At 37.5% G+C, this 27,508-nt stretch overlaps 1 protein-coding gene across 1 annotated transcript; it reads right to left on the bottom strand.

Moving 5' to 3' along the window:
- Positions 1–381: 381 nt before the first annotated feature.
- On the bottom strand, positions 382–27,508 carry NAF1 (nuclear assembly factor 1 ribonucleoprotein). The gene is made up of 8 exons (XM_065837199.2): positions 26,793–27,508; positions 24,385–24,523; positions 20,826–20,919; positions 17,288–17,370; positions 16,115–16,275; positions 12,267–12,318; positions 7,741–7,846; positions 382–5,145 (listed from the first exon to the last, which is right to left on the bottom strand). The coding sequence occupies exons 1-8, from the start codon at positions 27,380–27,382 to the stop codon at positions 4,727–4,729; spliced, it is 1,644 nt and encodes a 547-aa protein (XP_065693271.2). The 5' UTR covers positions 27,383–27,508; the 3' UTR covers positions 382–4,726.

Below are 27,508 nucleotides of genomic sequence, written 5' to 3'. Positions count from 1 at the left end.
TAAAGTGCTAACCTCCCAACAATTTAGTAAATCCTAAATCCTAGTGGTTCAGTAAAAAGAATTGAGAAGCAGTTAAATACTGTATAAATGTGCCATCATAATATTTGTACGCCAAATACATTTATTTGGAAAACAAAACACAACAGTATTTCAGACATCAGTAGTAAATTACATTGGTTAGCTGAAGGAACATACATCAAGTTACAGAAGAAGTAACTCCACAGGGAAGATAGGGCATGATGGCATTTTTCCTCCAGTCCAATTCATCTTATATCACTCCACAGTGTAATTTCAAATTTTTTGTTTTCAAGACAGGGTGACTACTCACCAGAATTGTTAAATGATAACTGGACATATAGAACATCAAATTCTGGAATTAAGGTGTGGTGTGTTTGTAGGGTTTTCTTGTTGTTGTTTGGCTTCTTGTTTTTTGGGATTTTTTTTTTTGTTTGGTTTGGTTTTTGGTGTTTTTTTGTTTGTTTTTTGTTTTGGGGTGTGGGTGGTTGTGGGTGGTTGTTTCTTTGTTTGGGTTTTTGTTTGTTTTGCGGGGGGGGGGGGGGGGGGGGAATCATAGTGAAATTCCTGGTAAATAAGTGTTTACTGGTATTTTACACTGGCTCAGGATTGGACACTATCAAGAGCCAGAAAGAACAGTGATTTTTTTTTTTTTTTAAGCCCTTCTGTCTTTAATATTTCTAATACAAGCACACAACTACAGCAGTGCCCAAGCAGTATCCACAAAATATAAGGCTTATTGCAGTGCATGCTTAACATCGCAATTACATCTATGTCAGCAAGTAGCATGGACCAGCTGGAGCAGATTTGTAGAGAAAGTGTTGGTGCTGAGGAGCTGATATCAGCACAATTCAATGTTCATGGCTTCTATTTTCTGGCTGGCTGGCTTTTTTAATTCAGACTATCTCTAGAGATGGTGAATTACACACCAAATTATTCCAGATTTAAAAGTTCAGCCTGCTCCTAAGTAGTAGTGATGAAGAACTGAGCTGGTGTGCATTACTGTTCAATTTCCAGCAGCACAGAAAAGGGAAGATGTCTTGAAGTGCTTCGTTTGCCAAGGATCTGTCCCTGTTGTGTCTGTGACTGAACTAATGTCCCAGAGACAATAGAGTGCAGTTCAGCAGATGAGTTACTGTAATCCTATTACAGCATATTGCTGTGACACTTTAATGTAGTAATGTGTTTGATGTAAAACAGTAATGTGGTAACAAATATATCTATAAAACAGCTTGACATAAAAACAGCTGGGACCAAACAAAACCAGCTATTCTTGCCACTAAAATTGTCAGGCCAGTCTCCCCAAGCTTAACAGTTGTAGCTTCACAGGTCACTGAACAGAAAGGAACATTTTTCAAAGAGCTGAAGATACACAAGAAGTGTTTCCGCAATATTCATTTTTCTATCAAGTGTACCAAGTTTTATGTTCTTTCCCCAAGCAGCTGAATTTACAAAAACACCTCAGGCTCTAATCTCCCCAAATGACAGCAAATTTATACCGCATTCTCAGTAACAAGTGTCTGTGCACACTAAACCAGGGTCTGACAGTATCTGTGCAAAACTATTGACTACAAACAGCTATACAAGGAAACACAAGAATCAACGATGCCTGCATTCAAGATTTTTTTTCCCTATAAAAAGGACAGTTACAGTAGCTCTTTTCAAATTAAGATGGTGCTACAGTAACAATCTATGGCAATGCTTATTCTTCAGCGTGAGGTTGTATGTGTCACGCTATTTTGGGGCAAGGAAATCAATCCTCCAAGTGTTTCAAACTCAGTAATCATACCTAGCTCTCAAATATTTTTAAAATTAACAACTAAAGTCGATTCCAATAAAAGTTCTGCAAGCGTGACCTGTACTCACTAAATGCAGAATTCTTGTAAAATGTGTTTTGACATAAAAAAACCAAGCAAGTGCACACAAAATCAAAGTTAACTACCAAGCATTAATTAATAAAATAGCTTAGACCATAATAAATTTCTACCAAACTCCATTCTGTAACCTAATTTTATATTGGGCTTTGTTACATGCAAAATGCTATGAGAAAAGGATAGATTTCAGTTTAATGTAAATCTTAACAGACTAAGCAAAGAATTATTATTAGTCCAGATCCAGATATTGCAGGGGAAAAAAGTGAACATTACATAAGAAAAGGTGTCAATAGCAGTTAACAGCTAGAATTATAGTACTTACACTACACTTCCTATTACTTCACTCCTTTTCACGGTGTTATATGCTCTCCCTTCAGCTGGCCCTTTGGATTTCAAGGCTGACAGCATTCCTTTGTCCCAGGGACATACAGCAAGTCATCAGCGTCCCAAGTCCAAGTATGAGGTTGACAGTTTCTTCCTCCTTTATCTACAATTGACTCAGTGTCACTTTAATCTGTTAACACACTTGGAACATCTTGCCTGTTCTTCATTTCTCTGCATGTTCACAACAACATCTGATTTTACTGCATATGGTGCATTTTATATGTATTATATACTCTTTCTTTGCATTATGCTCAAAACAAGTTTGTCTAGAGCCAGGATTGCATTTTTTCAACTGACCCCTGGGGAGTAGTTTGCAAACCCATAGATTTCCAGTGCCAGCCTTGCCCCATCTCTTCACACCTCAAGTATTCCCCTGCACTGCATCCTGCCCAGCCACTCAAGGCTGCTTCTATAATGTCAGCTCTCCACACTGTCTCAACCCATTAAAGTCATAAATACCCCATTCTACACAGAATAACAACTTGTCACTGCCATCTATGTAAAAACCTACGTGCATACTATAGAAAAAATGTGCATGTGAAACAAATTGATTATACTCACCCAGTCATTAACAAATTGTTGTAATAGCTAAACCAAGTAAAAAGCAAGTGCCAGGTGCGTCAAGAGCAGCTCAAACCAAACCTGCCAAGCCTCAGTCACCAGGCTGTACTGAGCTTACTCTTGCCTGTGACCCATCACTAGCAATCATAGTAGCTGGGCTACAGTTTCAACAGCCAGGAATTCAACCCTTTCTCCTTTCCCCCAAAACAGAAGTATTAGAAACAGGCTAGAATTGGACATTCTTTTTACTAGCAAAAAAAAAAGTCTGCAAGAACTGAGTTAAACATTAATATCTGGAACGTTGTTGTTCTGAAACAGTTTGTTGCCACTGTACCTGTTTGCCATAAAATGTGAGATCTATACAACCGTCTCAGTTTCACAACTAAGAAATAGTAGTTCTAGAGAATAACTATTTAAGTGCATTACAGAAATCTGTATAATAAAATTTAACTCACAGTAGCAGCATCTTGACAAGATGTTCCCTCCCTCTGTGCATTGAATTTTTTCTTCATTCTTAAGTTATTTGGAATTAGAAGTCCAAGCAACACCTGCAGAGCTTAATTAGCCTTTAAATACATATGCAAAGTAACAACGTCAAAATGAGTTTGAGAATAGAAATACATACTGCACACTTCTATCAGTTCTGTTCAATGGTTCAGAATGATGGTATTGTTGATTAAAAATTCAAGAACCATTACAACTGGTAATGCTTCCTTAGAGGAAAAAAACAACATCTTTAAGATGCCTGTGTCCCACTATTTTTTTTTCCTTTTTAAAATCTTCATGCAGTGTAAGGGTTTCCATTCTAGCTAGGTCAGAGCCACTTCCACGGAGATTATGGAAGTGCAGTTGTAGGACTGATCCTTTAGACAGGTGGGAGTTGTTTCAGGTTGTCTTTGGTTGACAATTCCAACCCCCTCCTAGAAACAAGCTGTGAGAGCTGATGAATCTCATAATTTCAGAAGAGACAATTTTGACTGTAAAGACAATCAAACAGCTTTCTAGTACTACCTGCATTTTTGACACAAATTTAAAGGGAATTCTGAAATGGCATACTTTCTCTACCTGACAGGTCTGATGACTTATTCCTAGAAAGGTTGACTATTTGCTGTATTTATCTATGGTCATTTTCGCACTAAGAGCAAGGACAAGTTAGAGAAGTTATGCTGCTATTTAACTTCCCCATACCATGGAGTTCTACATAATAAAATAATTGCAAAACATCTTATCAATACATTGATTTTCTACAGCTATTGTAGGACACTACATCTGACAGAGTAATTCAGCTGCTGGTCCAAGTTCTGAGCTAGCTACTCCAGCTATTTAAAAAATGATAATCCAGTCCCAGTCTTTTAGTTAACAAGAAATTAATGAAATATTAAGTATTGACTGAGTTTATACATTATATACATAGTGGCAAAGCTAGCCAAAAAAATAGTTATCAGATTTTTAGTTTCCACACAAGTAGATTTCAAAACTTGCAGAAATCGAGAAAAATGGTTTTGCATAGCAATATACAACCACTCTAAATACATTAAAACACCATCTATGTGACATATCCTCATCACTATTAGACAGTAATTATATAAACTCTTAAATTTATTACAAAATAATTTCCACCAATACATACCAGTCTCCAAAAAGTTTTTATCATCCCAAACTAGTAGATATTATAAAAATAAACCATTATTTAATATTTTTATAATAGTTTTCTTTTTTGAAACTCCAAACATACACAAAAAAATAGTTTCCTATGGATGTCCCACAAAGCATCAAATCCTGCATTTGTTCTCCTGCTGCAGAAAAATGACATCTCCAAAATAAGGTAATATGGTCTTGGCAGACTGTTCTTCCTCTAAACTGCAATGCTCTGTGTGAATATCTATGGAAACCTAGTAAGGCCTGAACTGAGAAGGATGGCTATCTGGAGGAGGTGGAGGCGGTGGCGGTGGAGGTGGTAAGAATGGGTACGATGAGTTGTACATGTTTGGGCCTGCCCAAACCATATTCAGATTTGAAGGTGGAAGGTAGAATTGATGCACATCATTAACAGAATCAAAAACTGGAGGAGGAAAGGGATACTGTTGCATCATTGGATTTTCTTTTCTATGAGGCTGTGGAAACACTGGAGATTCCTGATGTATTCTGTTGTCTGAAGAGTACACCTGTGGTGGTTTTCCCTGTGGTCTCAAAAAACCTGGAGGGCCTGATGGAGGAAAAAAAGGATCCCTGGAGAACCCTCTGCCATGGTACCCCCTTGAATAACTTGAAGCAGGCTGTTGCATTGACTGATGAAGTCCCTTATTCTCACCTTAAAGAAAAAATATTAAAATAATTTTTTAAAAACTCCAAAAACACACACAGAGTTTTAATATTATTTTGGACAGATGAAACTTAGTCATCACAAATCTTTCCAGCTGAAGTCAAGGAAATTTGAAAAGTAATCCTATCAACAAATAAAGCTAGCAAATAATACATAAACAACAAAATACTAGCAAGCCTACTGTTTAGTAACTGATCTTGATATATTAAAGTAATATACAAAGGATGATCCTGAGGGTTTCAAATTCAGTCATTAAAAAATAAACTTAACTTTCTTTCCCTCCAGGTATTTTCATTTGTATTAATGAATCACAGGAACATTTGAACCACAAGTCTTTTGGAAGACTTGGTTTAAAACAAGATTTGAAAACAACACATTTTCAAAGTAATGATAAATCAGTACTGCATTACAGTTCACTGACCTGAGCTGGTATAACAGCACAGACACAGGACAAATTAGTAAGACTCAAATTAATAAAATTAACTTACTCCATCAGAAAAAGGTAGCCTGTATCAATTAGCTTTCAGCACTCACCTTTCAGAGATTAATTTTTCCCTGTACAGGTCACTGTAAGCATATTTTTAAGGTTCATTACTAGTGTACTGCCACTTTATATAAATACCATAAAAGTATTAATCAGATAAGCGCTAGAAAACTAAGAGCATTGAAATACTGAAAGTGTTCCAAAGAGCTGCTAAGATACACAAAAGGCTGTAGAACTTAACTTGAAACATGATCTCTGAAGGATTTTAGGGCTAGAAGCAAAAAGGGATATAACATTGCATAAAATCACTGAAATTTTAAGAACCTACATGGACCAAACCCTTGGCACTAGACTATATAGCCGCATTTTCACCTTTGAAAAGCTAAATCTGGAAAGGTAGTTGGATACCAAAATTTCCTACTCATTTTCAAAGGGTATTAGGACTTAGACGCCTTTGGTGCATGTCCGCCTCTCCAAAACACTGAAGTGAAAGTACTTGAATGAATATTTTTGTTCTTTCTTCTCCTATCAAAGACTATAATAATGAGCCCATTTTAGAGTTTTATAAAGAAGCAACCAAAACCCCAGCTGAGACTGAGTTTGTAGTCAATTTGCCAGATAACTTTGTTGCTGAGTTCCATAGCCAAACTAAATTGCACACTAATTTATACCATGTTATTTACTGAAAAACACAGCAAATTGTAACCCATACTCCCCTAACAGCTTGAGACAGTTCCCCCCGTTGTGTTCTCAGTTATGAAACATAGTTCAGTAACAGCCTCAGCAAGCCCTAGGCAAAGGCAGGTGTGTGATATGCTGGCAGAATAAGGATATGGTGGAAAACATGCCATATGCTAGATAAGCAGAAACGAGGTGAGGAAAATAAGCATCAGCAACGAAAGGAAAGTATGGCATGATTCAGATCCTTCCCACAAGGGAGAACTATCAAAACCATAGAACAAAAGTCAGTCAAAGAAAGGTCACAGCTTTATTTAAAAGGTACAAGTGAGGAATGTACTGTACACAGAACAAAATGGTTAACAGGACAGTTACTGATTGCCCAGATCAAGAGAAAAGGGCTTCACTGGAGTGCCATGTTTAGCAGCTTTACAAAGAAAGAACAGCAAACTCACAGAAGGAGTCAGTCCAAGAAAACCAATGGGAGGAAACAACTGTGCTGCAGACAGATTAAGCAACCTGATACGTAAGCAGCAGATTAAGAGGAAAAGGAGAGGGGATGAGTCAGTAGTTTTAAAGAGAGTGGTGCAAAAAGCATCCAACAATACCAGACCAACGAGAACAGAGAAAGAGGGATGTGATTTAAATTATTTTAACCAAAATGCAAAAAGTTTTGTCAGTAGAGAGGCACAAGACAGATAAAAAAATTTAGTTACTGCAAACCGAGCACAGCTGCAAGCATACACCTGCAACGGATCTATCAACAGCAGGAGGAAAGAAGGTAAAGAAGGCTATGTAAATTATGCAAGCCTATACATAGCTTATTAAACTACTATAGGTTTATTTAATGACTGTGTTAGGTAAGCAAAGAGGTTCTCAGTGGACTACACAAGTACCAGACGTTTTAAAGGAGCATTTATATGACATGGGTGAGGCAGAGCTTCCTTTTCAGATAGTAGAATAGATTCCCCATCTAAGACTTGTCTTCTCCCCGTTTGTCAAAAAAATGGGTTTCCAGAAAACGTACATGGACTTCCTGTGTCTTCTACCTGCAATCAGAGGCTGAAGCTTAGCTTGGGCCCAAATAACCTCTGCAATAAGCAAGCTCCAAACTCCAAAAGGTGGCATCTGTCCTCTATCCTCACTGTGTGCCAGCTGACACTGTCATAACAGCCTTTGAATCTCCTCTGACAACTGTCCTGCTCCTAATACTACTTCCTTTTCACAATTTAATGGAAAAAACCTTCATTTTCCTTGTAAAACAATTCAGGAGTATAGCCAGAAATTCACAAATATAACTTTGAATAGCACAGAAACACTGATTAACTGTATGAAAGTCCAATCATTAAGATACATATCATTGTGCATTTCAAATTCAAGTTAACAGATAAAAGCATTGTTCTCCTATAGTATTTACTCACTTGAAGCATTTGTTTCTGATCTGAGTTTCTTCCTGCCTTGGCTTTGAAGCTTCTTTTTCTTCTGTTTTGCCTCTCTCTCTTTTTCATCATCACTGAAATCCAAAGCCTGGTAAAAAAACAAAATAAAACAAAACAATACCAACAAAAGAGAAAAAAAAGCCATAGAAAGAGTACACAGAGAACTTCAGTTCTAGCAATAAATAATTATTTAGAAAACAATTTAGAAAACGGTCCATCTTGCAGTCAGCTTAGAAGAATATTAAAGCCACACTTCCCTATTCTGCATTCAAAGAGCCATCGTTCAGCTGGTTTCTCAACACAATCAAAAACTTAACACTCCACAAATATCTCATAAGACAAATTATTTTCCTAGAACTGGCAACATTCAAGTACTGAGCACAAATTTTTGATTGCCTAGATGTTAGAAAAAACTGAGAATCTCTGAGGGAGCTGGCTAGTTATTGCCAAAGACAAGCTTTTGAAGGGCAAACTGCAGAGTATCTGAAGTAAATATGGATTTTTTAAGTAAGTTCAAATTAACTTGGTAACCAATACATAACTCAGCACAGTTAAACTACATTTAAAAATATCTCTAGTCTAAAATTGTCACTAAATGAGAATTTTCTGTTGTATATATTTAATAATACTGTTCCCATCAAACTTGCAATAGTAATGTTACTCCAAAGGAATTCTCAGTTTTGGAAAATGTTGTCATTTACAATAGATTCAATGTCACTGAAACATTTTGTTCCTGTTACACAAGGTTTTGCTACCTTTTCAATCCAAGCTTACATTTAGAATTAGGAAATAAATCTGTTATCACAACTAGTTCTCCAAAAACACATCACTCCTATGACTTTAAGAGGCAGGGTTTGTTCCCACCCTTCCTTCCCAAGTCTGAAAGGAAGGGCTCTGCTGCTTACTGATGTATCTCTACAGTATGTACAGAGTAACAATCTCAAAAACACTGCACTAAAACAGTGCCAGAAAAGCCACGTAAAAGTTAATTCTCAATACAACTATTTCCTCTTCTACATAACTGGACTATATTCTTACGCAAAAAAAGTCACAAAGAATGCAACAGGATGATGTATACCATGAAGTAAAATCTTTCACTAACTCCAACTTTTCCTTGGGACTTCAATGTGCCATCCTCCAGTAGAGCAGAAATAACAAACAACAGGTACCTTCCGTTGCTAGCTAATTTCCACATAACACTCCATAAAAGCTGCCTCACAATCGCAGTTTTCTGCTCCTGATAGCCTTGCAGCATACAGATCACATCCTATGACCCCAAAGACAAGGCTACAGTTAAGCTGGGCTAATTACAAGCCTGTCAGAAAAGAAACACTTATCATACACCTTACTGTAGAAAGCATAAAAGGCCTAACATGGATTAATTTAACCTTCATATAAGAATAAAGCTTCACAGTATCACAAAAAGAATTGACTCCAGCAATTGCACACAGTTTACTGTGGGAGCTGGCCAGAAAAGTTGAGGCACCTGAGGGCTCTAAAAGACTGGCTGTAGAGACTATTTTAAACATCAGTAGTATAAGATTTAACCTGCACCCTTGTCAACAGCAATACCCTTCAAAGCAAAAGCTACTTTCTATCAGCACATTAGCCATCACAGTTTGGACATTTAAGTGTAAACTCTTATTGTCAAAACTATCCAAAGATTATTCTAATTAACACTACAGGATGTTAGATGTGGTGTTTTCTCCAAAACAGAGCACACATATCACAAAGTCAGAACAGCCATGGAAACAAAGGCATCATAAAAGCAATCAAGTTTGCACATCTTTGCCATCACCGATTTCATTCAAGCTTGCTTCCTTGCTATAGGGAAGTACAGTAAACCTAAAGTTCCCCCGTACTTTCAGATTCTAACCTGAAGGTAACGCAGTATCGTAATTACAATTAAGAAAAAGAATAGAAAAATAAATATCAACTTTGGAAAAAAACAATGGATCCATGTCTGCAGAAGACTTGACCACATTTAGCCAAATTTTAAAGTTACTTAGGCTACTACAAACTCAAATTTACAAGCTTATCTCCTTAGCAAATTTAAAAATATGACTAAGAAACAGAAAAAAAAAAAAGCACAGCATTAGCCAATCAGCACATTTTGTATCATCGTCACTAGAAAATTTTTTTCACAAAACAAAGACTAGCCAAAAGTTTCTAAGTATACAGAGTCTTTCAAATCTCTATTGATCACATACCTACAGTTCAATTCTATGAAACAATTCTCAAATCATGATTCTCTGTGAGATGATGTCTCCCCAAGAAAGGAAGGCAATTAACAGAACTGACAGAGAAGCATTTTTTGAGAGAACTTAACACCGCTCAGCTTAGTTCCATTGCAGGGTGGTGGAGTGGGGAAGAAAAGCAAAAACTGACACTGTCCCTCACAGTATCCTTCTGGACAAGTTGTCCAACTGTGGGATTAGCAGGTTCATGGTACCACAGGTGAAAAATTGGATGAAGGGTAGAGCTCAAAGGGTTGCAGTGAAAGGAGCTACATCTGGCTGGTGACTGGTCAGCAGCAGTGTTCCTCAGGGTTTGGTTCTAGGGCCACTTCTGTCAATATATTTATCAACAACCTGGATGCAGGAGTTGAATGAATCATTAGCAAATTTGCTGATGATACAAAACTAAGAGATGCTATTGACTCTCTTGAGAGGCCTTGCAGAGGGATCCAGACAGATTGGAGCATTGGGCAATCAACTGGATGAAATTTAGAAATGCTCAATTCTGCACTTAAGATGGAGCAACACTAGGAACAAGTATAAATGGGGAGTGGAGTGGCTGGAGAGCAGTCCTGCAGTAGGGATTTGAAGGTGCTGGTTGACAGCAGCTCAGTGTGAGCCAGCAGTGTGAGCTCTGGGAGCTGCAAGAGCAACCCATGTCCTGGGATGAAAGCATAGTGCAAGCAGCCACTCCAAAGAGGTGATTATCCCACAGTATTCAACACTGGTGTGGCCTCACCTTCAGCACTGCATGCAGCTCTGGTGCTCACAATTTAAGAAGGATGTGAAGGTCCTTGAATGTATCCAGAGGAAGGCAACAAAGCTGGTGAAAGGGCTGCAGGAATGTCCTATGAGGAGTGGCCAAGGACTTCAGGCTTGTCTAGTTTGGAGAAAGGGGGGCTAAGGAGTGACCTCATGGCTCTCTACAGTTTCCAGAGGATGAGACTTGGAGGGGGAGGTGCTGATCTCTTTGGTATCCAGTGATAGGACACATGGGAATAGTTCAAAGCTGTGCCAGGGCATGTTTAGACTGGACATGAGGAAGCATTTTTTTATTGAGTGGTCAAGCCCTGGAATGGGCTCCCTAGTGCAGTGGTTGATGTCCCAAGCCTGTCAGTGTTTATGAGGTATTTGGATAATGCCCTTAATAACACGCTTTAGCTTTTGGTCAGCCCTGAAGTAGTCAGGCAGTTGGACTAAGCGATCATTGCAGATCTCTTCCAAACAAAATATCCTAAAAATCGGTTAGAACACTAAAACAAAAACACACACAAAAACCACCTTCCTACTTAATTATAGACTAAGAAGCACATACTACATAGCTTAGAACTATGCTAACTACACAAGCTTTTAGAAGATTCAGAACAAGCAGATACAGATACTATACTATAGTAAACATAAGGCTTCCAGGAATTTCACCTATTTTGATTAAAATATGTTTCAAGTAGAAATTGCAAGGAAAAGTGACACAAATCTTGAGCTAGAAAACAAATCTAATGAAAACATCTCAATAAAGCTATCAGCCTTGCAATTCTTAGCGAAAAAGAGAATAGTAATGAAAAAAGTATAGTTAAGAGCGGAGTTAAGGAACACTGGACAGGAATCCTGGATGTCATTGCAAAAATCTTACAGATCCTACAGTAAGTATGTCAACAGTTGTGAGGAGCTCTCCTTCTACACAATCATGTATGTATGTCTTTGTATGGAAGAAGCTCATCTCCCATGAAACTAGTGTTTTATAATAGCAAACAGTAGAGAAATTTTACTAAGAAAACATTCAAAGAATGCAGAGGAGGTGTCAAGTTAATGTACCAAAGGAGACAAATTGAACACCCAAGTAGTACAGTTTGCAGAGTATTAGTAGGCCTTCAAAGACAAACAATTGCTTGTGGGCAAGGGAAAAGAGAGCTGCACTGAAAGAACAGCAAGAACAAAAATTCCCTCACAGAAGAAAAATTATTGGGTAAGGTAAAAGCACTGCTACTCAAAGCTGAATATTCAGGTTGTCAAACATATTCTTGAAGGACTTGAGGAACTGAAGATATACATTTTCCCAACTGCAAAAAGTAAGGATTGAAAGACAGCTAGTACTCTATGCTGACTGTGAAACCTCTCCAAGAAAAGCATGGCCTTCTGTTTAATGAAGAAAAGAGGTACATCCAACTCTTGTCTGCATAAAAAATGCTTGCTAATTAGTTACTCTGCGCATAATTTTTTCAACATATATATTATGTAATAAAAAACAACAAATAAAAAAAACTATATAGTTACCTCAGGTGGTGGTTCTTGGTCATTCTTCCAAGATGCATCTGAACCTTTTTCCCTAAAAGAGAACAAACAAACAAAAACAATACACAATTAGACAATCAAGATGAAAGAAAATCGTGTAAGTGGGCTATGGAACATCTCTTGTTGGAGTCATGTAGTAGGAACCTATTCCAGGTTAGAAATAATTTGCAAGAACTGTACTGTAGCAAATAGGGTAACGCTTTCTTCAAGGTACCAGATCTCCTACACCATGAACTGGCAGTTTTACAAGTGGCATTTGTTTTTTAATGTTGTTTCTAAGTGAATAGTAATGTCTGTGTCAACTTAGAACTTCACTACATATGTCACTTGAAAAATCTTCCTACTTAAGTGAACACTGAACATTTCACCCAGCTAATATTAAGCTTGATCAACATTCTCTCAAAACATCCTTTTGAGACTAAAGTGCTTTGAACCTCAATTGAGGTACTTCACTGCAATTTATGCTAAGTGCTGACTAGTCATAAGCTTTCTTACTCTTCTGGTTTCAGAATACAAATCTCCAGTTCAAAAGGACAATGAGTTAGTCTAGTAGGACACAGGCTTTAAGTATACCTATAGTGAACTGAATTTGGAACAAAGAAACTCTAAGCTTGGTTTACAATTCTATTAATATAAGTTAGGTTTCACCTTCTATTAAATTGTAAATATAAAATTTAAAAGCTCAATCATAATGCCTGACAAGCACCAAAATTAATTTGAAGTGGTGTCATTTATTTCACCCACCACTTTAAGAACTTCACTAAAAATCAAGTCATTTCTTTGATCAGCAAAAATTTTGTGGAATAAATTTCAACTATCCTGTTGAAGTCTGTGGAAGGTTCTTCCACACTGTTCACTAATTTAATATATTTTGGTCTGAAACGTGAAGACAATGTTCACCTGCACAGACAAACTGTGTAAAACTGAAAATTCTTAGTTGAAAAACAGAACTAGATATTTAAAAATACCAACATGTTCAGTGTGAAAAGTCTTTCATCAGTGCTCTAATAACCAAGGAGGGGTTTATGTATTCACCAAATCAATGACAATCAAACAGCAACAGCTACATCAAAGTACATAACCACTGGCTCTAGGTATCCTAGACTTAGTAGGTCCTTAGTCGAAAGCTGCCCATGAGAATGCTGGTGAGTCATCTGGAGGTAGTTTGTGCCTCAACCTCTAACCATAAAACCAGAGCTCAGTCTCCACATGTCACTAGAAAACCATAAAGACCCTCCACGTTTGTGATTATAAACAAATCATATTAGCATGCAAGCCATTTTGAAGTTCAATTAGAAGCAAATGTAACAAGGAAGAAAGATAGATCAAGGGCTCTATAGGAGTAACTTCTCAACTGCAGAAAACTCTCAACCTATGCAATAACAAAAGGTAACACCTTTTTAATTATGAAACAACTTCTTTGTTTTTTCCCTCTGATCCTGTTATTTTGGGGCAATAAATGCCTACCAGAAATACCAGAGTACACCTCCAAGATGTGTGGTCATTAGACCATATACAGTACTACTGACAGCAAAATTTAGACCTTGTAAATTCTTCATGGCATCTTATCTCTCTCTCCCAAGGCAGCCTTCCCCATTTCAGCAAAACACACCACACTTTTCATGCTCTGAGATACTTAATAATCTTCTGAAAAGAACGAGACAGTAATATTGGTCTTCCCAACTCAGGTACCGTAAGATCTCAAAGTCTAACAAAAGGTGACTCAGAGGAATCATGAAAATACATGAGCTTCTTTAGAATTACTTTGTGTTTCAGGCAATAAAACATCTATTTTTAGCAACAAATTGTATTGCATTCAAGAAGTTTTACACTACACTTTCATTTATTTTTCTATAAAGTGTAAGGCTTACTCACAGTGCTGCAACTTTGCACAATGCAAGCAGATTGCATGCCAGATTTCAGAAGAAGCTTCGAACTTAAGATTTCTTTCAGATCTTAATCCTGATTCTTTTTCAAAGTACCATCAAGTTTTGAGTAGCGGTTCTAAAACTTCAAGCCTACGCTACTTCACAAGCAGGTCTGCACAGTCAAACCAACAAAAAGCAGAAAACAAGTCACTGGTCACCCAATTTACAGTGTGTTAAGGTCTGAAAGCCTTCTTGTGAAGCAACGACTAAAGCTCTGCTTTTCTACTATCCATGCTGTCCATCTTGGTTTCTTTACATAGACATTACAGCACAGATGAGGAATCAAAATTATTTTTCCTTTTTCAATGACACCTAGTTTGCTAAAAGGCAGCTTCGACAAATACTAATTGCCTCACAAAAGCTTTACTGTCAAAACTCGGAAATAAAACATTGTTTCATTAAAATGTAACTTAAGTCACATTATTCAGAAATTATGGTTTACGTCAGATTACAAAGGTGTTCACACTGCTGACTGTAACGCATGGCAGGAAACAGTGTCTGATGCACTGTTCAGCTGCACTGATATGTCATGACAGAGTGAAACATCTTACCCAGTGTTCAATTTTGTACCACGAATGATAGTGACATACTACCGAAAGACAGTTCCCAAAACTAGCTGCAAGGCATGCAACAAAAACATGAGTCTCACATCTCAGATGCTGAGTATGGCACACAGTTTTTAATATAGTAAGCAGAGAAACAAAGTCTTTGCAGTTACTGTGTTAAGCAACAGAGTTTAATGGCACAAATCAAAGATCAGCTGGAATTAAAATGCTGCAGAAAAAAAAAAAAAAAACAAAACAAAACCAAGCAGCAGAGTGAGAAAGTGATCTATTTTAGTCTTCACTGAAATTAAAAAAATGCTTGTTGCTTCCACAGAAATTGGTAAGGATGGAAAAAAATAATTAAAAAAAAAGACTCCTGCAGGCCTAGCCACATGTATGACTAACGAAAAAAATTATCCAGTATGAATACTGGCAGAGTTGCAATTAATGCAGACATTAATATTACTGGCTATCGTCAGAAAACATTGCAAGTCAGATGAGAACTAATCCTCACAGAGACTAAGTCTCTTGTATGACAAATGACTTTTTTTAACCTATTGATTAATATTTGTCTGAAGTAACTATAAGTAGAACACTAATATCTAGCAGTCATTTATTACACTTTATTTCTTATTCTGTATCTTTGAGTATACTTCCTTTAAAATGGCAACAAGTCACAATACTTTCCTCAGGCAGACCAGGATACACCAATACTATTGAGAAGTTTCTGAGCATGATATTATGTTGTCACTCAAATCCCTCCCTCTCCCAAATTTACAGCAGGTAATTTTCATAGATAATTGTTATTCCTCAACTGCACAACAGCTTTATTGATAATTAAATTTCAGTTCTGGCCTTGTAACATGAAAGAAAAATAGTATATAAATACAAACTTGTTCAGAATTCAAACAGGTTTATTTTAAATTATGAAACTAAACAACAGGCTGCAGAACAACAAAATCTGGAAAGTTCAGTTCACAAAACCCATGCATGTGTATGTGTGTGTGAGGGTGTGGGGGAAGGAAGTACCAATGAATGTTTTTTTGGTTATGATATTTTAGGTAACAAAGAAACATGAAAAGCAAGAGAGCTTAATATATTAAGCCAACTAAGAAGCTCCTAAACTTAGCAATTGTAACACTTTAGAAGCTTGTAGTTTACAGCTACTTGTGCTGTTCTGAAAGACAAAACAGTACAACTTTGTTACTACAACACAATTGAGAATATCTAAAAAAACAAAAGTTTTAGTGTCAAGCTTAGTCCTACAGTTTCTCACTCAAGGCTAAACTTAAATCCCAGATTTCTACTTATGTTGAAAAATACATTATAACCAGATGAGGAAAAAAGTCAAACTCACTGTTTTAGTTTCTCTGCAAATATATACTGGGTGAAGTCTTCCACTGATGGAGCAAAATACATGCTATCTTGCACAGTAATACCTTTTGCTATTATATGCTCAGAGCTGTTAAATCTCAACACATAAAACGGATGTAAAACAGGACCAAATACCTCAAATATCTGAAAAACAAACAAAATGTTAAAATAAACCACCAAGAGTAGGTAGCTAATTTCATTGTAGACAACTGGGAAGCTTTAATATGCTTTGTATTTAAGAAGGTTGATATCTTTTCAAAAAGCAGTATAAAATATAGTTACTTTCATGCTTCAGTTTTACTAGCACATTCTGTTTGACAGTACATTTCCCCAGCTACTGTTTAAGTCATAATTTGGAAAAGTTCTCGTAAGTTGATTTTGCCTTTGCCTACCCAACTGCACTGCTTTCCACTGTCTGCTCTGTTCTCTCTCTGTTATGCCTTCAAATATCTTACATCTGGAACAATCTACTGATCATCTATTCCTCAAAGTTCACCTTTACAAGATGCCTTTATGTCAGTTCCTGTCTGCTCCCCAACTCCACGGAGAATAGAGAATTCTGAAATGTTGTACAGAGCAGTTGCAATTTCAGGCTGTGTTTTTTTGTTTCACTCACATCTAGCATTCAAAGATACTACAGTAGTAACTATTCTAAATGATGGTTTTCCTTTCCCAGAAAACACAGAAAATTCAATGCAACATCCCTCTCAGCAAATATTCCTCATTATACTTGCATAAAGCACACACCGGCCTTAAACTGGAGCAGCAGGGCATAGATATGCAAACATTCCCCATTTTTCCTGAAACTTTACTCTGATTTCTCCAACCTTTGCCCCCAACTCCTGGCAACAAAAGAGCGCAACCTGTTACTCAAGGCATCATACATCTAAAAGCAACCTCTTCCTCTCCATGAGCACGTTCATAAAATAGAAACTCATTGCACACTGCAACTCTGTAAGAATGCAATGAATTCCAGGTTAGGAATTCTTGAGACAACAAAAAAAATAGATTACTATAGCAAGAGTCAAAAGCTCAAACAAAAACTACATATCAAGGAAACATCTTTCACTTAGTCAGCTTCAACACTACTTGTTGCAATATAAAAGAATGTTTTTAATTTAAACCAAAATAACAGATTTTTATGCTTCACACACACCTTTCCTGCTGCTTGCCGATCTTCTTTAAAAATTATGCTGTCTTCATTTATTGGAGGTAGGCCTCTCATTGATTCAATTATTACTGAAATGGAAAAAAAATAATTAGAACTTTGTTTCAACAGTAATATGTAGTTAATTGCAGAGAAACCTAACAAGCCACTCCACTATTTGTCTATTCAAGGTCACAGAGCTTCACTGGAAAATTCTTGCACACACACAAAACTACCTACAATCATACACGCCTTCTCCAGGTACATATAGGTGGTAAGAATTATGTTTGTTACAGAATTCTTGTTCTCTAGGGTGGAGAAAGGAAACCAGATAATAGGTACAAAAGAGAAGTCTCAGATATGTGATATACGTGAAACATCACAGGATGTTTCTTAATTAAGTGCACAGCAGCAATAATCTGTGTTTTTTGAGCGCAGATATATTCTGCCTTCTTAGTATTCCAAATGAAATTCTCCTTGGAAAAAAGAATGGAGATGGTTATTCATTACAGCTTGCCCTTGTAAGTCATAAGAATTAGACCAGAACACAAATGATATGTCAGTCCAGTCACAGTAGCAACTGCTGGTGTCACTTATGTATGCAGATATACAATTTGAAATACATTTCTGTAATTTAATGTCATGTTACAGTTTCATATTACATTTGGGCCTCATCAATGATTAATGATGGTATGAGTGGTCAGAGTGAGCAAGTCATTCCAGTAGTTGAAAATATAAAATTGTAACATTTAGTAGACTTAAACATTTATAAATGGACACAGAGCATGTTCTTCCTCAATTAAATATATTATTTAATATACAGGCTGCTTCTTTTTTAGGCTTTCCAGATTCAGAGACAGAAAGAGTTTATTTTTTATTGAAATTTTGAGAGTAGTTCACTCTTCTTGTTGGTAGTAGTCCACATTTGTTGCTTTAGCCTACAGAAATATTGGGTCTTCCTTTCTGTTCAGCAGGAATTATGCATAAAGCTGTCAATACAGAGGCCTAGCAGCATTAACCTCAAAAATTCTCATTCTGAAGGTAATCTTTTCTACCTCTAAACCAACAGAACACTCAAGCATTCTCAATGCCTCTCCGTCATCAAATAAAGTCACCCAAGCACTTAGTGTCATTCAAATGAAAACTAACAAGATTATCACTGCTAAACTTACATAACAAGACTTAAAGCAATAAACATCTCATCAAGCTAAAACTCCAGCTTTGCTACTATTTCAATCTGCAAACACCTTGTGACATGCCAAGTAAGCCTGTGACAATGCAACAGGCTTTATAGTTCACTGAATTTCTAAACACACACCAAAAACTTCCACAAAATGCTCTCAATTTGACTGACTGCACATAGCCCCTAGTTTTCCAGCAGGCTAACAAAAATATTCTAAAAACATAAGTCATGCCATTCCCATAAAACCCAGGAGAAACATTATCACTTATTGACTTATACCAACCCTAACCCAACCCACCCAAAATCCTCAGCTTCTACTCTTCCAGGGCTGAAAGTGCAGTCCCAGGGCAGGTTTCAAATATATACCAAAGCTGTTTACTTTCCAGGTAACAACCCACACAGTGAATTTTTCCTGTAAGTACCTTGAAGCAAAATACAGTAAGAATCCTGTTAAATTCTGATACACTGAGCAGGAAAAGTTCACAGAAAGTACTGTCATCTTCCTTTTAGCCGGTGTGAAGCAAGTATGAGCCTAAACTGACACAGCCTCAGTTCACCTCATAGCATGAAATAGCCAACTTACAGGTATCACATACTGCAGACTGATGAACCTGGAAGCTTGCTGCAGAGAACAGCAGAGATTTCTGATACAAAGGGACAGAAAGTGTTCAGGACACCAATTGTGCCAAAATAATATTTGTGATTTCCAAATGAGGCCTCAACTTCCCTGTATACACAAGTATCAATTTAGTTCAAAAATCAAAAACTAACCCACAATTATTATAGATAGCAGAATCCCTAATACAGCCACAAAACAATTGAAATTGAGGCCACTGAGATAACTGTTTCCAGAAGTAATGAAAACAAAGGAAAACACATAGAAAGAAGTCATATAGCAAGGTGGTAAAAGCAGAAAAATAACAAGGATATCATGGGTTTTTTTTTTTCATTCTTACAGTTTTATTTCATGAATTATTATTATTAGTCTGGTTTCTAACTTTTACCAACCAATCCAAGTTCAACAATTAATATATTTCAGTTATGTAAAGTAGAATACAGACTCCAAAATTCACCTGGCAGTAAATGCATGGGATTTGAAAAGGTTATACATACCAAAGAGGATTAGAAATTAAGGACAGTTTTCATAATTGAAGTCTTTAAAAACAGCTTTGTTTAAACATTCACATACTAGATCAAAAATAATTGCAAACTATGATTTAACCACTTCTCTCTTATTTTCAAACTATCACTTTAGTTGTAAACAGCTTTCTTCAAGTCCCCATAAATATCAATAAGCAAGAAAGGGCAAAGTATAATGATAGAACAATGACTAGACTACTACTTTCCACATTCTGAAGACAGCTTCCTGCACATGAATTAAATTAAACCTAACTCTAAACCAACAAAAACAACTAATATACTGTAAAGGAATTGCCTGTATTACCCAGTCTTTTACAATATAAGAAAATTGAATAGCAAATGGATATCTGCTTTAATTCTTTTGTACCCCACTCAACATAAATACTTCACATTGAACTTTGTTTCTGTTTTTCACAAGCAAATTGCTTTGAAAGCACATCAAGCAGAACGGAACACCTGAGGCAAGCTTAAATATAACCATACCATGGATATTTATTAATACCAGCTTCAGCAAAACTTTGATTTCACATATCAAAAACTGAGGTCCCAAGTATATCTGAAAATATCCCTAAATGCATATTGCCTGCAGTTAGGCTTGCATACAGTGTACCTCTCAATCCCATTAATCTTGCCATCCAGTACCTACATACCATGTTAGTCATGTTCTCCTATGACTGCCAAAACTGTATTTTGTCTGCAGTCTGTATTTAGTCAAGGTGCCGAAAATGCCAACTGCTCAAGCACCGCTACACTGGCTAAAGAAGCAAGTTTTTTCCTGTCCTCATATGTTAACAAGCAAGCACATGGGACTGCATCTGTACTTCCAGTTGTACACCTGTACCTTCAGAGATAATTCAAATATAGCATGTACAACTGGAAGATTTCTTAAAATACTGCAAATTATCAATCTTATTGTTGCCAGAATAAAAAGATCCTAATAGATGGTGAAAAGGGGTTTTTATGTAAAGATCAGAACATGAAAGTCACACAAAAATACATCCATAATAGTTGTAGTATCTTACATCTTTAGAAGGCATAAGCCAACTAAAATGGAATTCAATACAAATGTCACTTGGTAGTTTGAGTTCTCATTCAGCAACTTGTTAACCCCTGAAACAGAATGCTGCAGTACTAATACTTTCAGGGAACAGTTAAGGACACAACTAATGCAGAGATATACAGAAATTATTTTAATTAAAACTAAAGCAAACATATCTTGCCTACCTAGATTCTCAATGATGCTGGAAACTGTCCCAAAGAGTTTCAGTTCAACATTATCAGGCAGAATTATTGCTAGGTCTTCAACAGGAGGCAGTTCCTGAAAATACCAAATAAATGTTCAGAATATAATCTTATCACACAAAGACTTTAATCTCTTTGCTGCTTAAATTTGACAACTACAAAAACCTCCTAGCATTTTTAAGACTTAATTTAAAAATTATAGTTTGATTTCTCTTGTTCAGTATAATTCTAAATGAACTCATTTTGGAGGAATGTCACTTCTGAAGGCACCTATTCTATTGAGATACTACTACACACATTTACAGTGCAAATGAAGTAGAAGCCAATTTTATTCAACTGGAGAAAACCAATAACTGCTAGATATTTTGTTATTTTTTTTAACTTTCAGGTTAGATAAGTTCCATGTACAACACAATAATTTGATAATCAGCAATCAAAAAAAAAATCTGTAACCACATTCAATGCATGACAGAAGAAAAATGTACATAGTAAGAGATAAAATAGTATGAAAAATATTACATACAAAATGTTTGTCCATTTATGCCACAACTCAGATTATAGAAGATGTATAGGTTGTCATGATCTTTACAAAGAAAATTAGTTCTAGCTAGAAGTCGTATTTGGTAAAAGAGGATAATACTAGGGAATACTTTGGAAATAAGTGCCAAGCTTCAGATACACAAATAAATACTGCACAAACAATATGCAAATTGAGCCTTTTCCTCAAGTGTCAGCATCAAAATCTGTTATCAAAGGCTGATTAACACCAAACATATAATCTACCTCCAATTTACTCATAAGACTTCTATGTATATACTGTAATGCTGTTAATTCAATATGGACTATGTGGAATACAAGGTAAGGGCAACTAGAGTAAAAATTATCTTCAAGTTCAACATCATATGAATTTGGAGGTAGAATTCAAACCTTAGCACTGAACTGCACTTTTAAAGGCCATAACCAGAAATAAAATCTCTCTCCAATAGAAGATTCTTACCCTGTCTTATCAAAACTTCACCTGATACATCTCCACTCTTAGCAAAAGTGCTTGCCAAAGGCTTCTAGAGCAACACAAAGACCAAATAGAGGCAAACACTTTATCAGATCAGAAAATATAGCATTAAAGCCCAGATGTGAATTCAGATAGAAACACCATACCTTCTACAGGACAGTAAGTTTTCCAACATTAAACCAACTCCACTGCTAAGACTTAACTGAGTCATGGAAGCCAGAACAAGTCAAAGGCAAAAATACAGAAGGAAGAAAGCTAAGATCATAGAATGGTTTGGGTTGCAAGGGACATTAAGTATCAGTTCCAACATCCTCACCATGGACAGGGACATGTTCCTCTAGACCAGGTTGCTCAAAGCCCCATTCAGCCTCCCACCGATGAGGCATCCACAGCTTCTCTGGGCAGCCTGTTCCAGTGCTTCACCATCCTCATGGTGAAGAATTTCTACATTATATCTAAACTAAATCTGTCCTCTTTTAGTTTATAGCCATTACCCCTTGTCCTATTACAAGATGCTCTTGTAAAAAGAGTCCCCCTCCAGCCTTCTTCTAGGGCCCCTTTAGGTACTAGAAGGCTGCTGTAAGGTCTTCCCAGAGCCTTCTCTTCTCCAGGCTGAAGAACTCCAGTTCTCTCAGCCTGTCCCTAGGAGAGGTGCTCTGATCATATTTGTGGCCCTCCTCTAGACTTGCTCCAACAAACTGTCATACTGTACACAATATCTGTCAGTCCTACGCTTCAAAGCAAGAGGTTTCCAGAACAGTTCCACTAGCACTCCTTCATATGTGCATGTTTTTCCCCCTAAGCACATACTCCAGTTAAATACTTTATCTTTCACGCATGCTTTAGCAAGTTAGCTAGTTAGGAACTTTTACCAAAAGACTAATCATCATGTTTCATTTGGAACAGATACATTTTAATTTGCCAATTGTATCACATCAAATTTACATAAGACAATCTACAATACCTTACACAGAATTAGTCTATGCAAGATTAGTCTATTACTATAGAATGGCTCAGTACAGGACACAGTAAATAAAGCAGTTGCTAGAACTTCAGTTCTTATCAACTATTACAGGTGAAAAGCTATAGCTTTGATGAGCCAATGAAATTAATCAGGTCAGTACCGAAAAGGAAGACAATGTTCTGTAAGCACTTGGACTTGAAGCTAGTAAGCTAATGAGACAAAAGAGCAGATCCACAAAGCATTTTGAGACTAACATTAATTTTATTTAAGTAATTGAGATAAAAGGTAAATAAAACCTGATAAGTACATCTTTTTGAGGAAGGATTTTTGTTCAGAAGTCCAGTGCTGTAAAATTGTTGTAATAGAACTACTTAAAATGGTTCTACTATCAATCATACTTCAAAACAAAGTGCACATAAGCAGCAATTGCTTTGATATTTTACTCCTTCAGAACATAATGTTATGTGTATTTCTTAATCTTTTATTAATTTCAGGGATAAAAGAAAATCCCAAGAGTTTTTATTTACTCCAGGTATCTGTACACCAACAGTTCAAGAATTATCAACATATTCCCATATCCTGATGTTGCTACTAGTACTGTGTGTCAATGCCTCATCCTTTCCAGAGAGTCATCTAGCATTTCATTACAAACTGTTACAGACCACTGAAGCAAAGGTAAATGTATCCAAATGCATCTGTTCTTCAGAGGTTTTTTCTCTACCTTTCTAATAATTTCTTGTACCCTTGCATCAGGTTTGTTTCTCATTCCATAAACCATTTTTATCAAGGGGAGAGATCTACAGAATAACAGCTGAAGACATACTGTCAATGTAAATTGACACTGCAGTGTTACATTATCCTTTTATTTGTAATCCATTAAAAATGATGCATAACTAATTATCCATTAGCAGATTATTACTAAAACTCATTCCTTTCAACCTCTTAATTTTGAGATAATGAGCAATAATTGCAGCAAAACTTAATGAGTATGGTATTTATGAGAACCAAAACCAAAAGACAGTATCTTGATGCAAATTAAGGCTCTGATCTGCAATAAATAAAACAGTGCTGTAACAAAAATTGCAGAATAAAACAAACGCAAACCATTTCTACAACTGCTCTAATAATTTTGCTTAAGTGAGTAGAAGCAATGTAATCTGAACCTCTGGGGGGCTTAATATAACATCCAAAATTTTTACCTCAAGGCTAAACATATTTGAAATATGACTGCAAGACATATCAGACCTTCAAGTCTCTCACATAGAGAAAGGATGATGAAAGCCTGCAATATACAGTACTAAAAAAGTACTAAAAGATCCAGGATTTTATCCAGAAATTTGTTTTCGTTAATTACAATTCTGATTTTACACAAATATGAACCTTCAGAGGGGTCTTAATATACTGAAAAACTACGACATTCTAAGTCATTAACTGTGCTGTATCTGAATTAGTACAAAAACTTACATTCAATCATTAAGTATTGCAATGACTTAAAATATATTAAGTTAAAATATTTTAAGTTGGGTTACTAGAAAAGGGTTTAAAAGATAACACACTGTACTTACATCAATAGGCAACTCATCTTTTGTTTTAACACAGTAAGATCTGTTATCCTTCCCATTCAGATGATCATCTTCATCAGATACTATTGAAGGGGAACATGGAGAGGAGGACGTACTTGATGAACTATCTGAATCCGTATCACTGAACAAAACAAACAAAGGAGTTAGAACATAGACTTGTACATTACAGATAAAAAAGAGTGGATAGATTATAAATCACTCAAGTACCTTTGCTTACTAGATATGTTTTTCTTAAATGTATACATTTGTATATAGAGGAACAGCCATCTTTCCTGAACCTACAAGCTAGTGGACAAAACCATAAATAAAAACAAAAACAAAAAAAAAATCTGAGAATCATAGCTTCAGTAGCTCTGGGAAAATGCTAACAACTAGAATGGTTCACTTGGGTTCCCACTGTTTCACTGCTGAATGGTGCCTGTGGCATGAAAGCAATCACCTCTTTAAGTTCACCCAATCCAGTTTCTCCCACTGGTTACCCAATGTAAAAGTCCAGCACCAGCACAACTCTCTCTGTCAGACACATGTGATAGTCACAGTTTGGGACCTACACTTCATGGGTTTGCAATGATGAGTCACAGGATGATCACCTTCAGTATAGTACCTATATAAATACAGCCAAACCAGGACCATAAAGTCTATATACTGTCAGCACATTCCCATTTTATGCACCACTCAAATTCCCAGAATTGAACATCACCAGATGTATCTGAGCACAAAAATACTTTTCAAAGATAATACATTAAACTACCTGCTAGAGCTCACAGTCACTTTTCTTGTACAATCCCAATATTAGCATAAAGCTAAGTGCAAGCCTAGAAAATACTCATTCCAAGCAATGCATCTTGCACTATAAAGGTTAAAAAACCAAATTCTCACTTTAGCAGATGAAAGTGATTAGTTTCATAATTCATGGCCTGTCTGAATTGCCCAAATACATATTCTCACAGATTAGTAATTTAATTTTTCTCACTGGTACACACATAAGAGAGTTTTACTGTCTTAGACTTACTATTTCAAGCAAAGAGCACATTAAGAAGCCAGTTCTTATTCATATCGACACATTGTTTTTAGCAAAAGTCTAAATTCTTCAAGAGTTGGTGGAAGAAACAAACACATGGAGTAACTGAAACTGGTGACGGAAAAAAATGGTTGCAAACTCTGCATAAAAAGACACTGGGACAAGCAAACTTTTGGAAAATTGCACCTGTCCTTTCTTACCTGATCTGATCTCTAACAAAGCAACATTTAGAAACAGTGATAAATAAACTACCAAAAAAACCCACCTCTCTTTTAGATTCTTTGGTATTACATTATCTCATTTACAAGCAAATGGATGGCTTCCAATTATCTGTTTCTGCATTTTTTTTCCAATAATTGCTGATAGGAAAGACAACAAATAAGAGCACCTCTCCAAACAAACCTTTTGAAATGGCCAAATATGGACTTACTGGAACAAAATCAATATAGCAGAAAGCCCAAAAAAAAAATCAGACTATACATTTGGAAGTAAAAAAGACTACAGGTGAAACCTTTGCTATAGGTCAGGAATTTCACTCTACATCAGACCTCAACATTCTAGGAAAACTTTGAACAGAGTAAACCAAGTACTTGCAAAGTCAAGATTTACCCCATTAACTGTTAACAAAGCTCAGTATCTTCTTATTAAGGGGAGATACTTACACTTCATTTCAGTCTTCATTAGTTAGAAGCAGCCACACCCAGCTTGCTTCAATGGCCCGAAACCACAAAAACTCAGTAAAACTGACAAAGTGTGCAAGCTTCTAGACTGAAACAGAGCCAACATCTAACCAAAGTTACTTTTTACCAACTATACTGGACACCAATGCACAGACACAAGTAGAAGATGGAACCTTTTATAAACTAAAAATGCAAGTCAAGAATGAGGTTTTCCACCAAGGATGCCCAAACTAGAACATGGGTTAAAATCTGCAGATTCTTTATCTTGAATCTTACATTCTTTTTTTTTTTTTTTTTTTTCCAGTAATAACACTGCAGGTGTCTTGTCACAAGTGATGTAGAAGCACCCTGTGAGGACCATGTCAAATGGAATTCAAATGGACACAGTGGCACAGTCAACCATGATGGTCTACAGGTCACCACGCCAAACTCATGTTCTCATTAAATCGTATAGCATTACAGTCATTGCAGACTTATTAATTCAAAAATAAAACTCCTATTGAAATATAACTGAAAACGTCATCCTTAACGGGAAAGCTACAGAAGCTGCAACAGTGTGGCAGGGAGGGGGGCGGACCCGGACACCCCGCTCCGAGAGCGCTGAGCCACAGGACCGCCGGCCTCCAGTGAACAAGCGACCCGCGGAAAGCGACGCGGCCCTCACGGCCTAGACCCGGGGCTAAACCCACCTGTCCGAGTCCGACGAGGAGGCGGCGGCAGCCGGGGGCCCGCTGGGATCCTCAGACGGCGGTGAGCAGGGCGCTGCCCCAGCTGGGGGCGGCGGGCACCACTCTTCCCCACCGCCCTCCCGGGGGTTCGGCGCCCCTTCCGCGCTTGCCGCCTGTTCTTGGCCCAGCGCCCTCTCCGTGCGGGCCGCCTGATCTTCGCTCGGTGCTCCCTCTGTGCCGGCCGCAAGCTCTTCGCGCGGACCCCCCTCCGTGTTCACCACCTGCTCCTCGTCCAGCTCCCGCTTCGTGCTGGTCGCCTGCTCCTCGCCCGGCGCCCCGTCCGCGCTCGCCGCTTGCTCTTCACCCGGCGCTCCCTCCGTGCCGGCCGCCCGTTCCTGGCCCGGTATCCCATCCATGCTGACCTCACCCAGCTGCCCTTCCATGCTGACTGCTTGCTCCCGGCCCGGCAGCCCCTCCACGCTAACCGCCTGCTCCTCGCCCGGCAGCTCCTCCGTGCTGGCCGCCTGCTCCGTGCCCGGCGGCGGGCCGGCGGTGCCGGGCTCAAAGCCCAGGCTCTCCATCTGCGCCACCACCTCCACCTCAGCCTCCATGCCGGCACTAACGGCACGCGCCCCAGCCGCCCCACGCGGCCCGCAGCCCCACCCCCAGCCACACGCCACTTCCGGGTGTCCCGAGCGCCCACGCCCCGCCGCGCTCGAGTCGCCTGGTCCTGGTGA

The sequence above is a fragment of the Patagioenas fasciata genome, chromosome 4 (assembly GCF_037038585.1).
Source record: "Patagioenas fasciata isolate bPatFas1 chromosome 4, bPatFas1.hap1, whole genome shotgun sequence".
NCBI classification, from domain to species: Eukaryota; Metazoa; Chordata; class Aves; order Columbiformes; family Columbidae; genus Patagioenas; species Patagioenas fasciata.
Note: the sequence above shows the minus strand (reverse complement) of the source record. Positions and strands in the feature narration are given on the sequence as shown.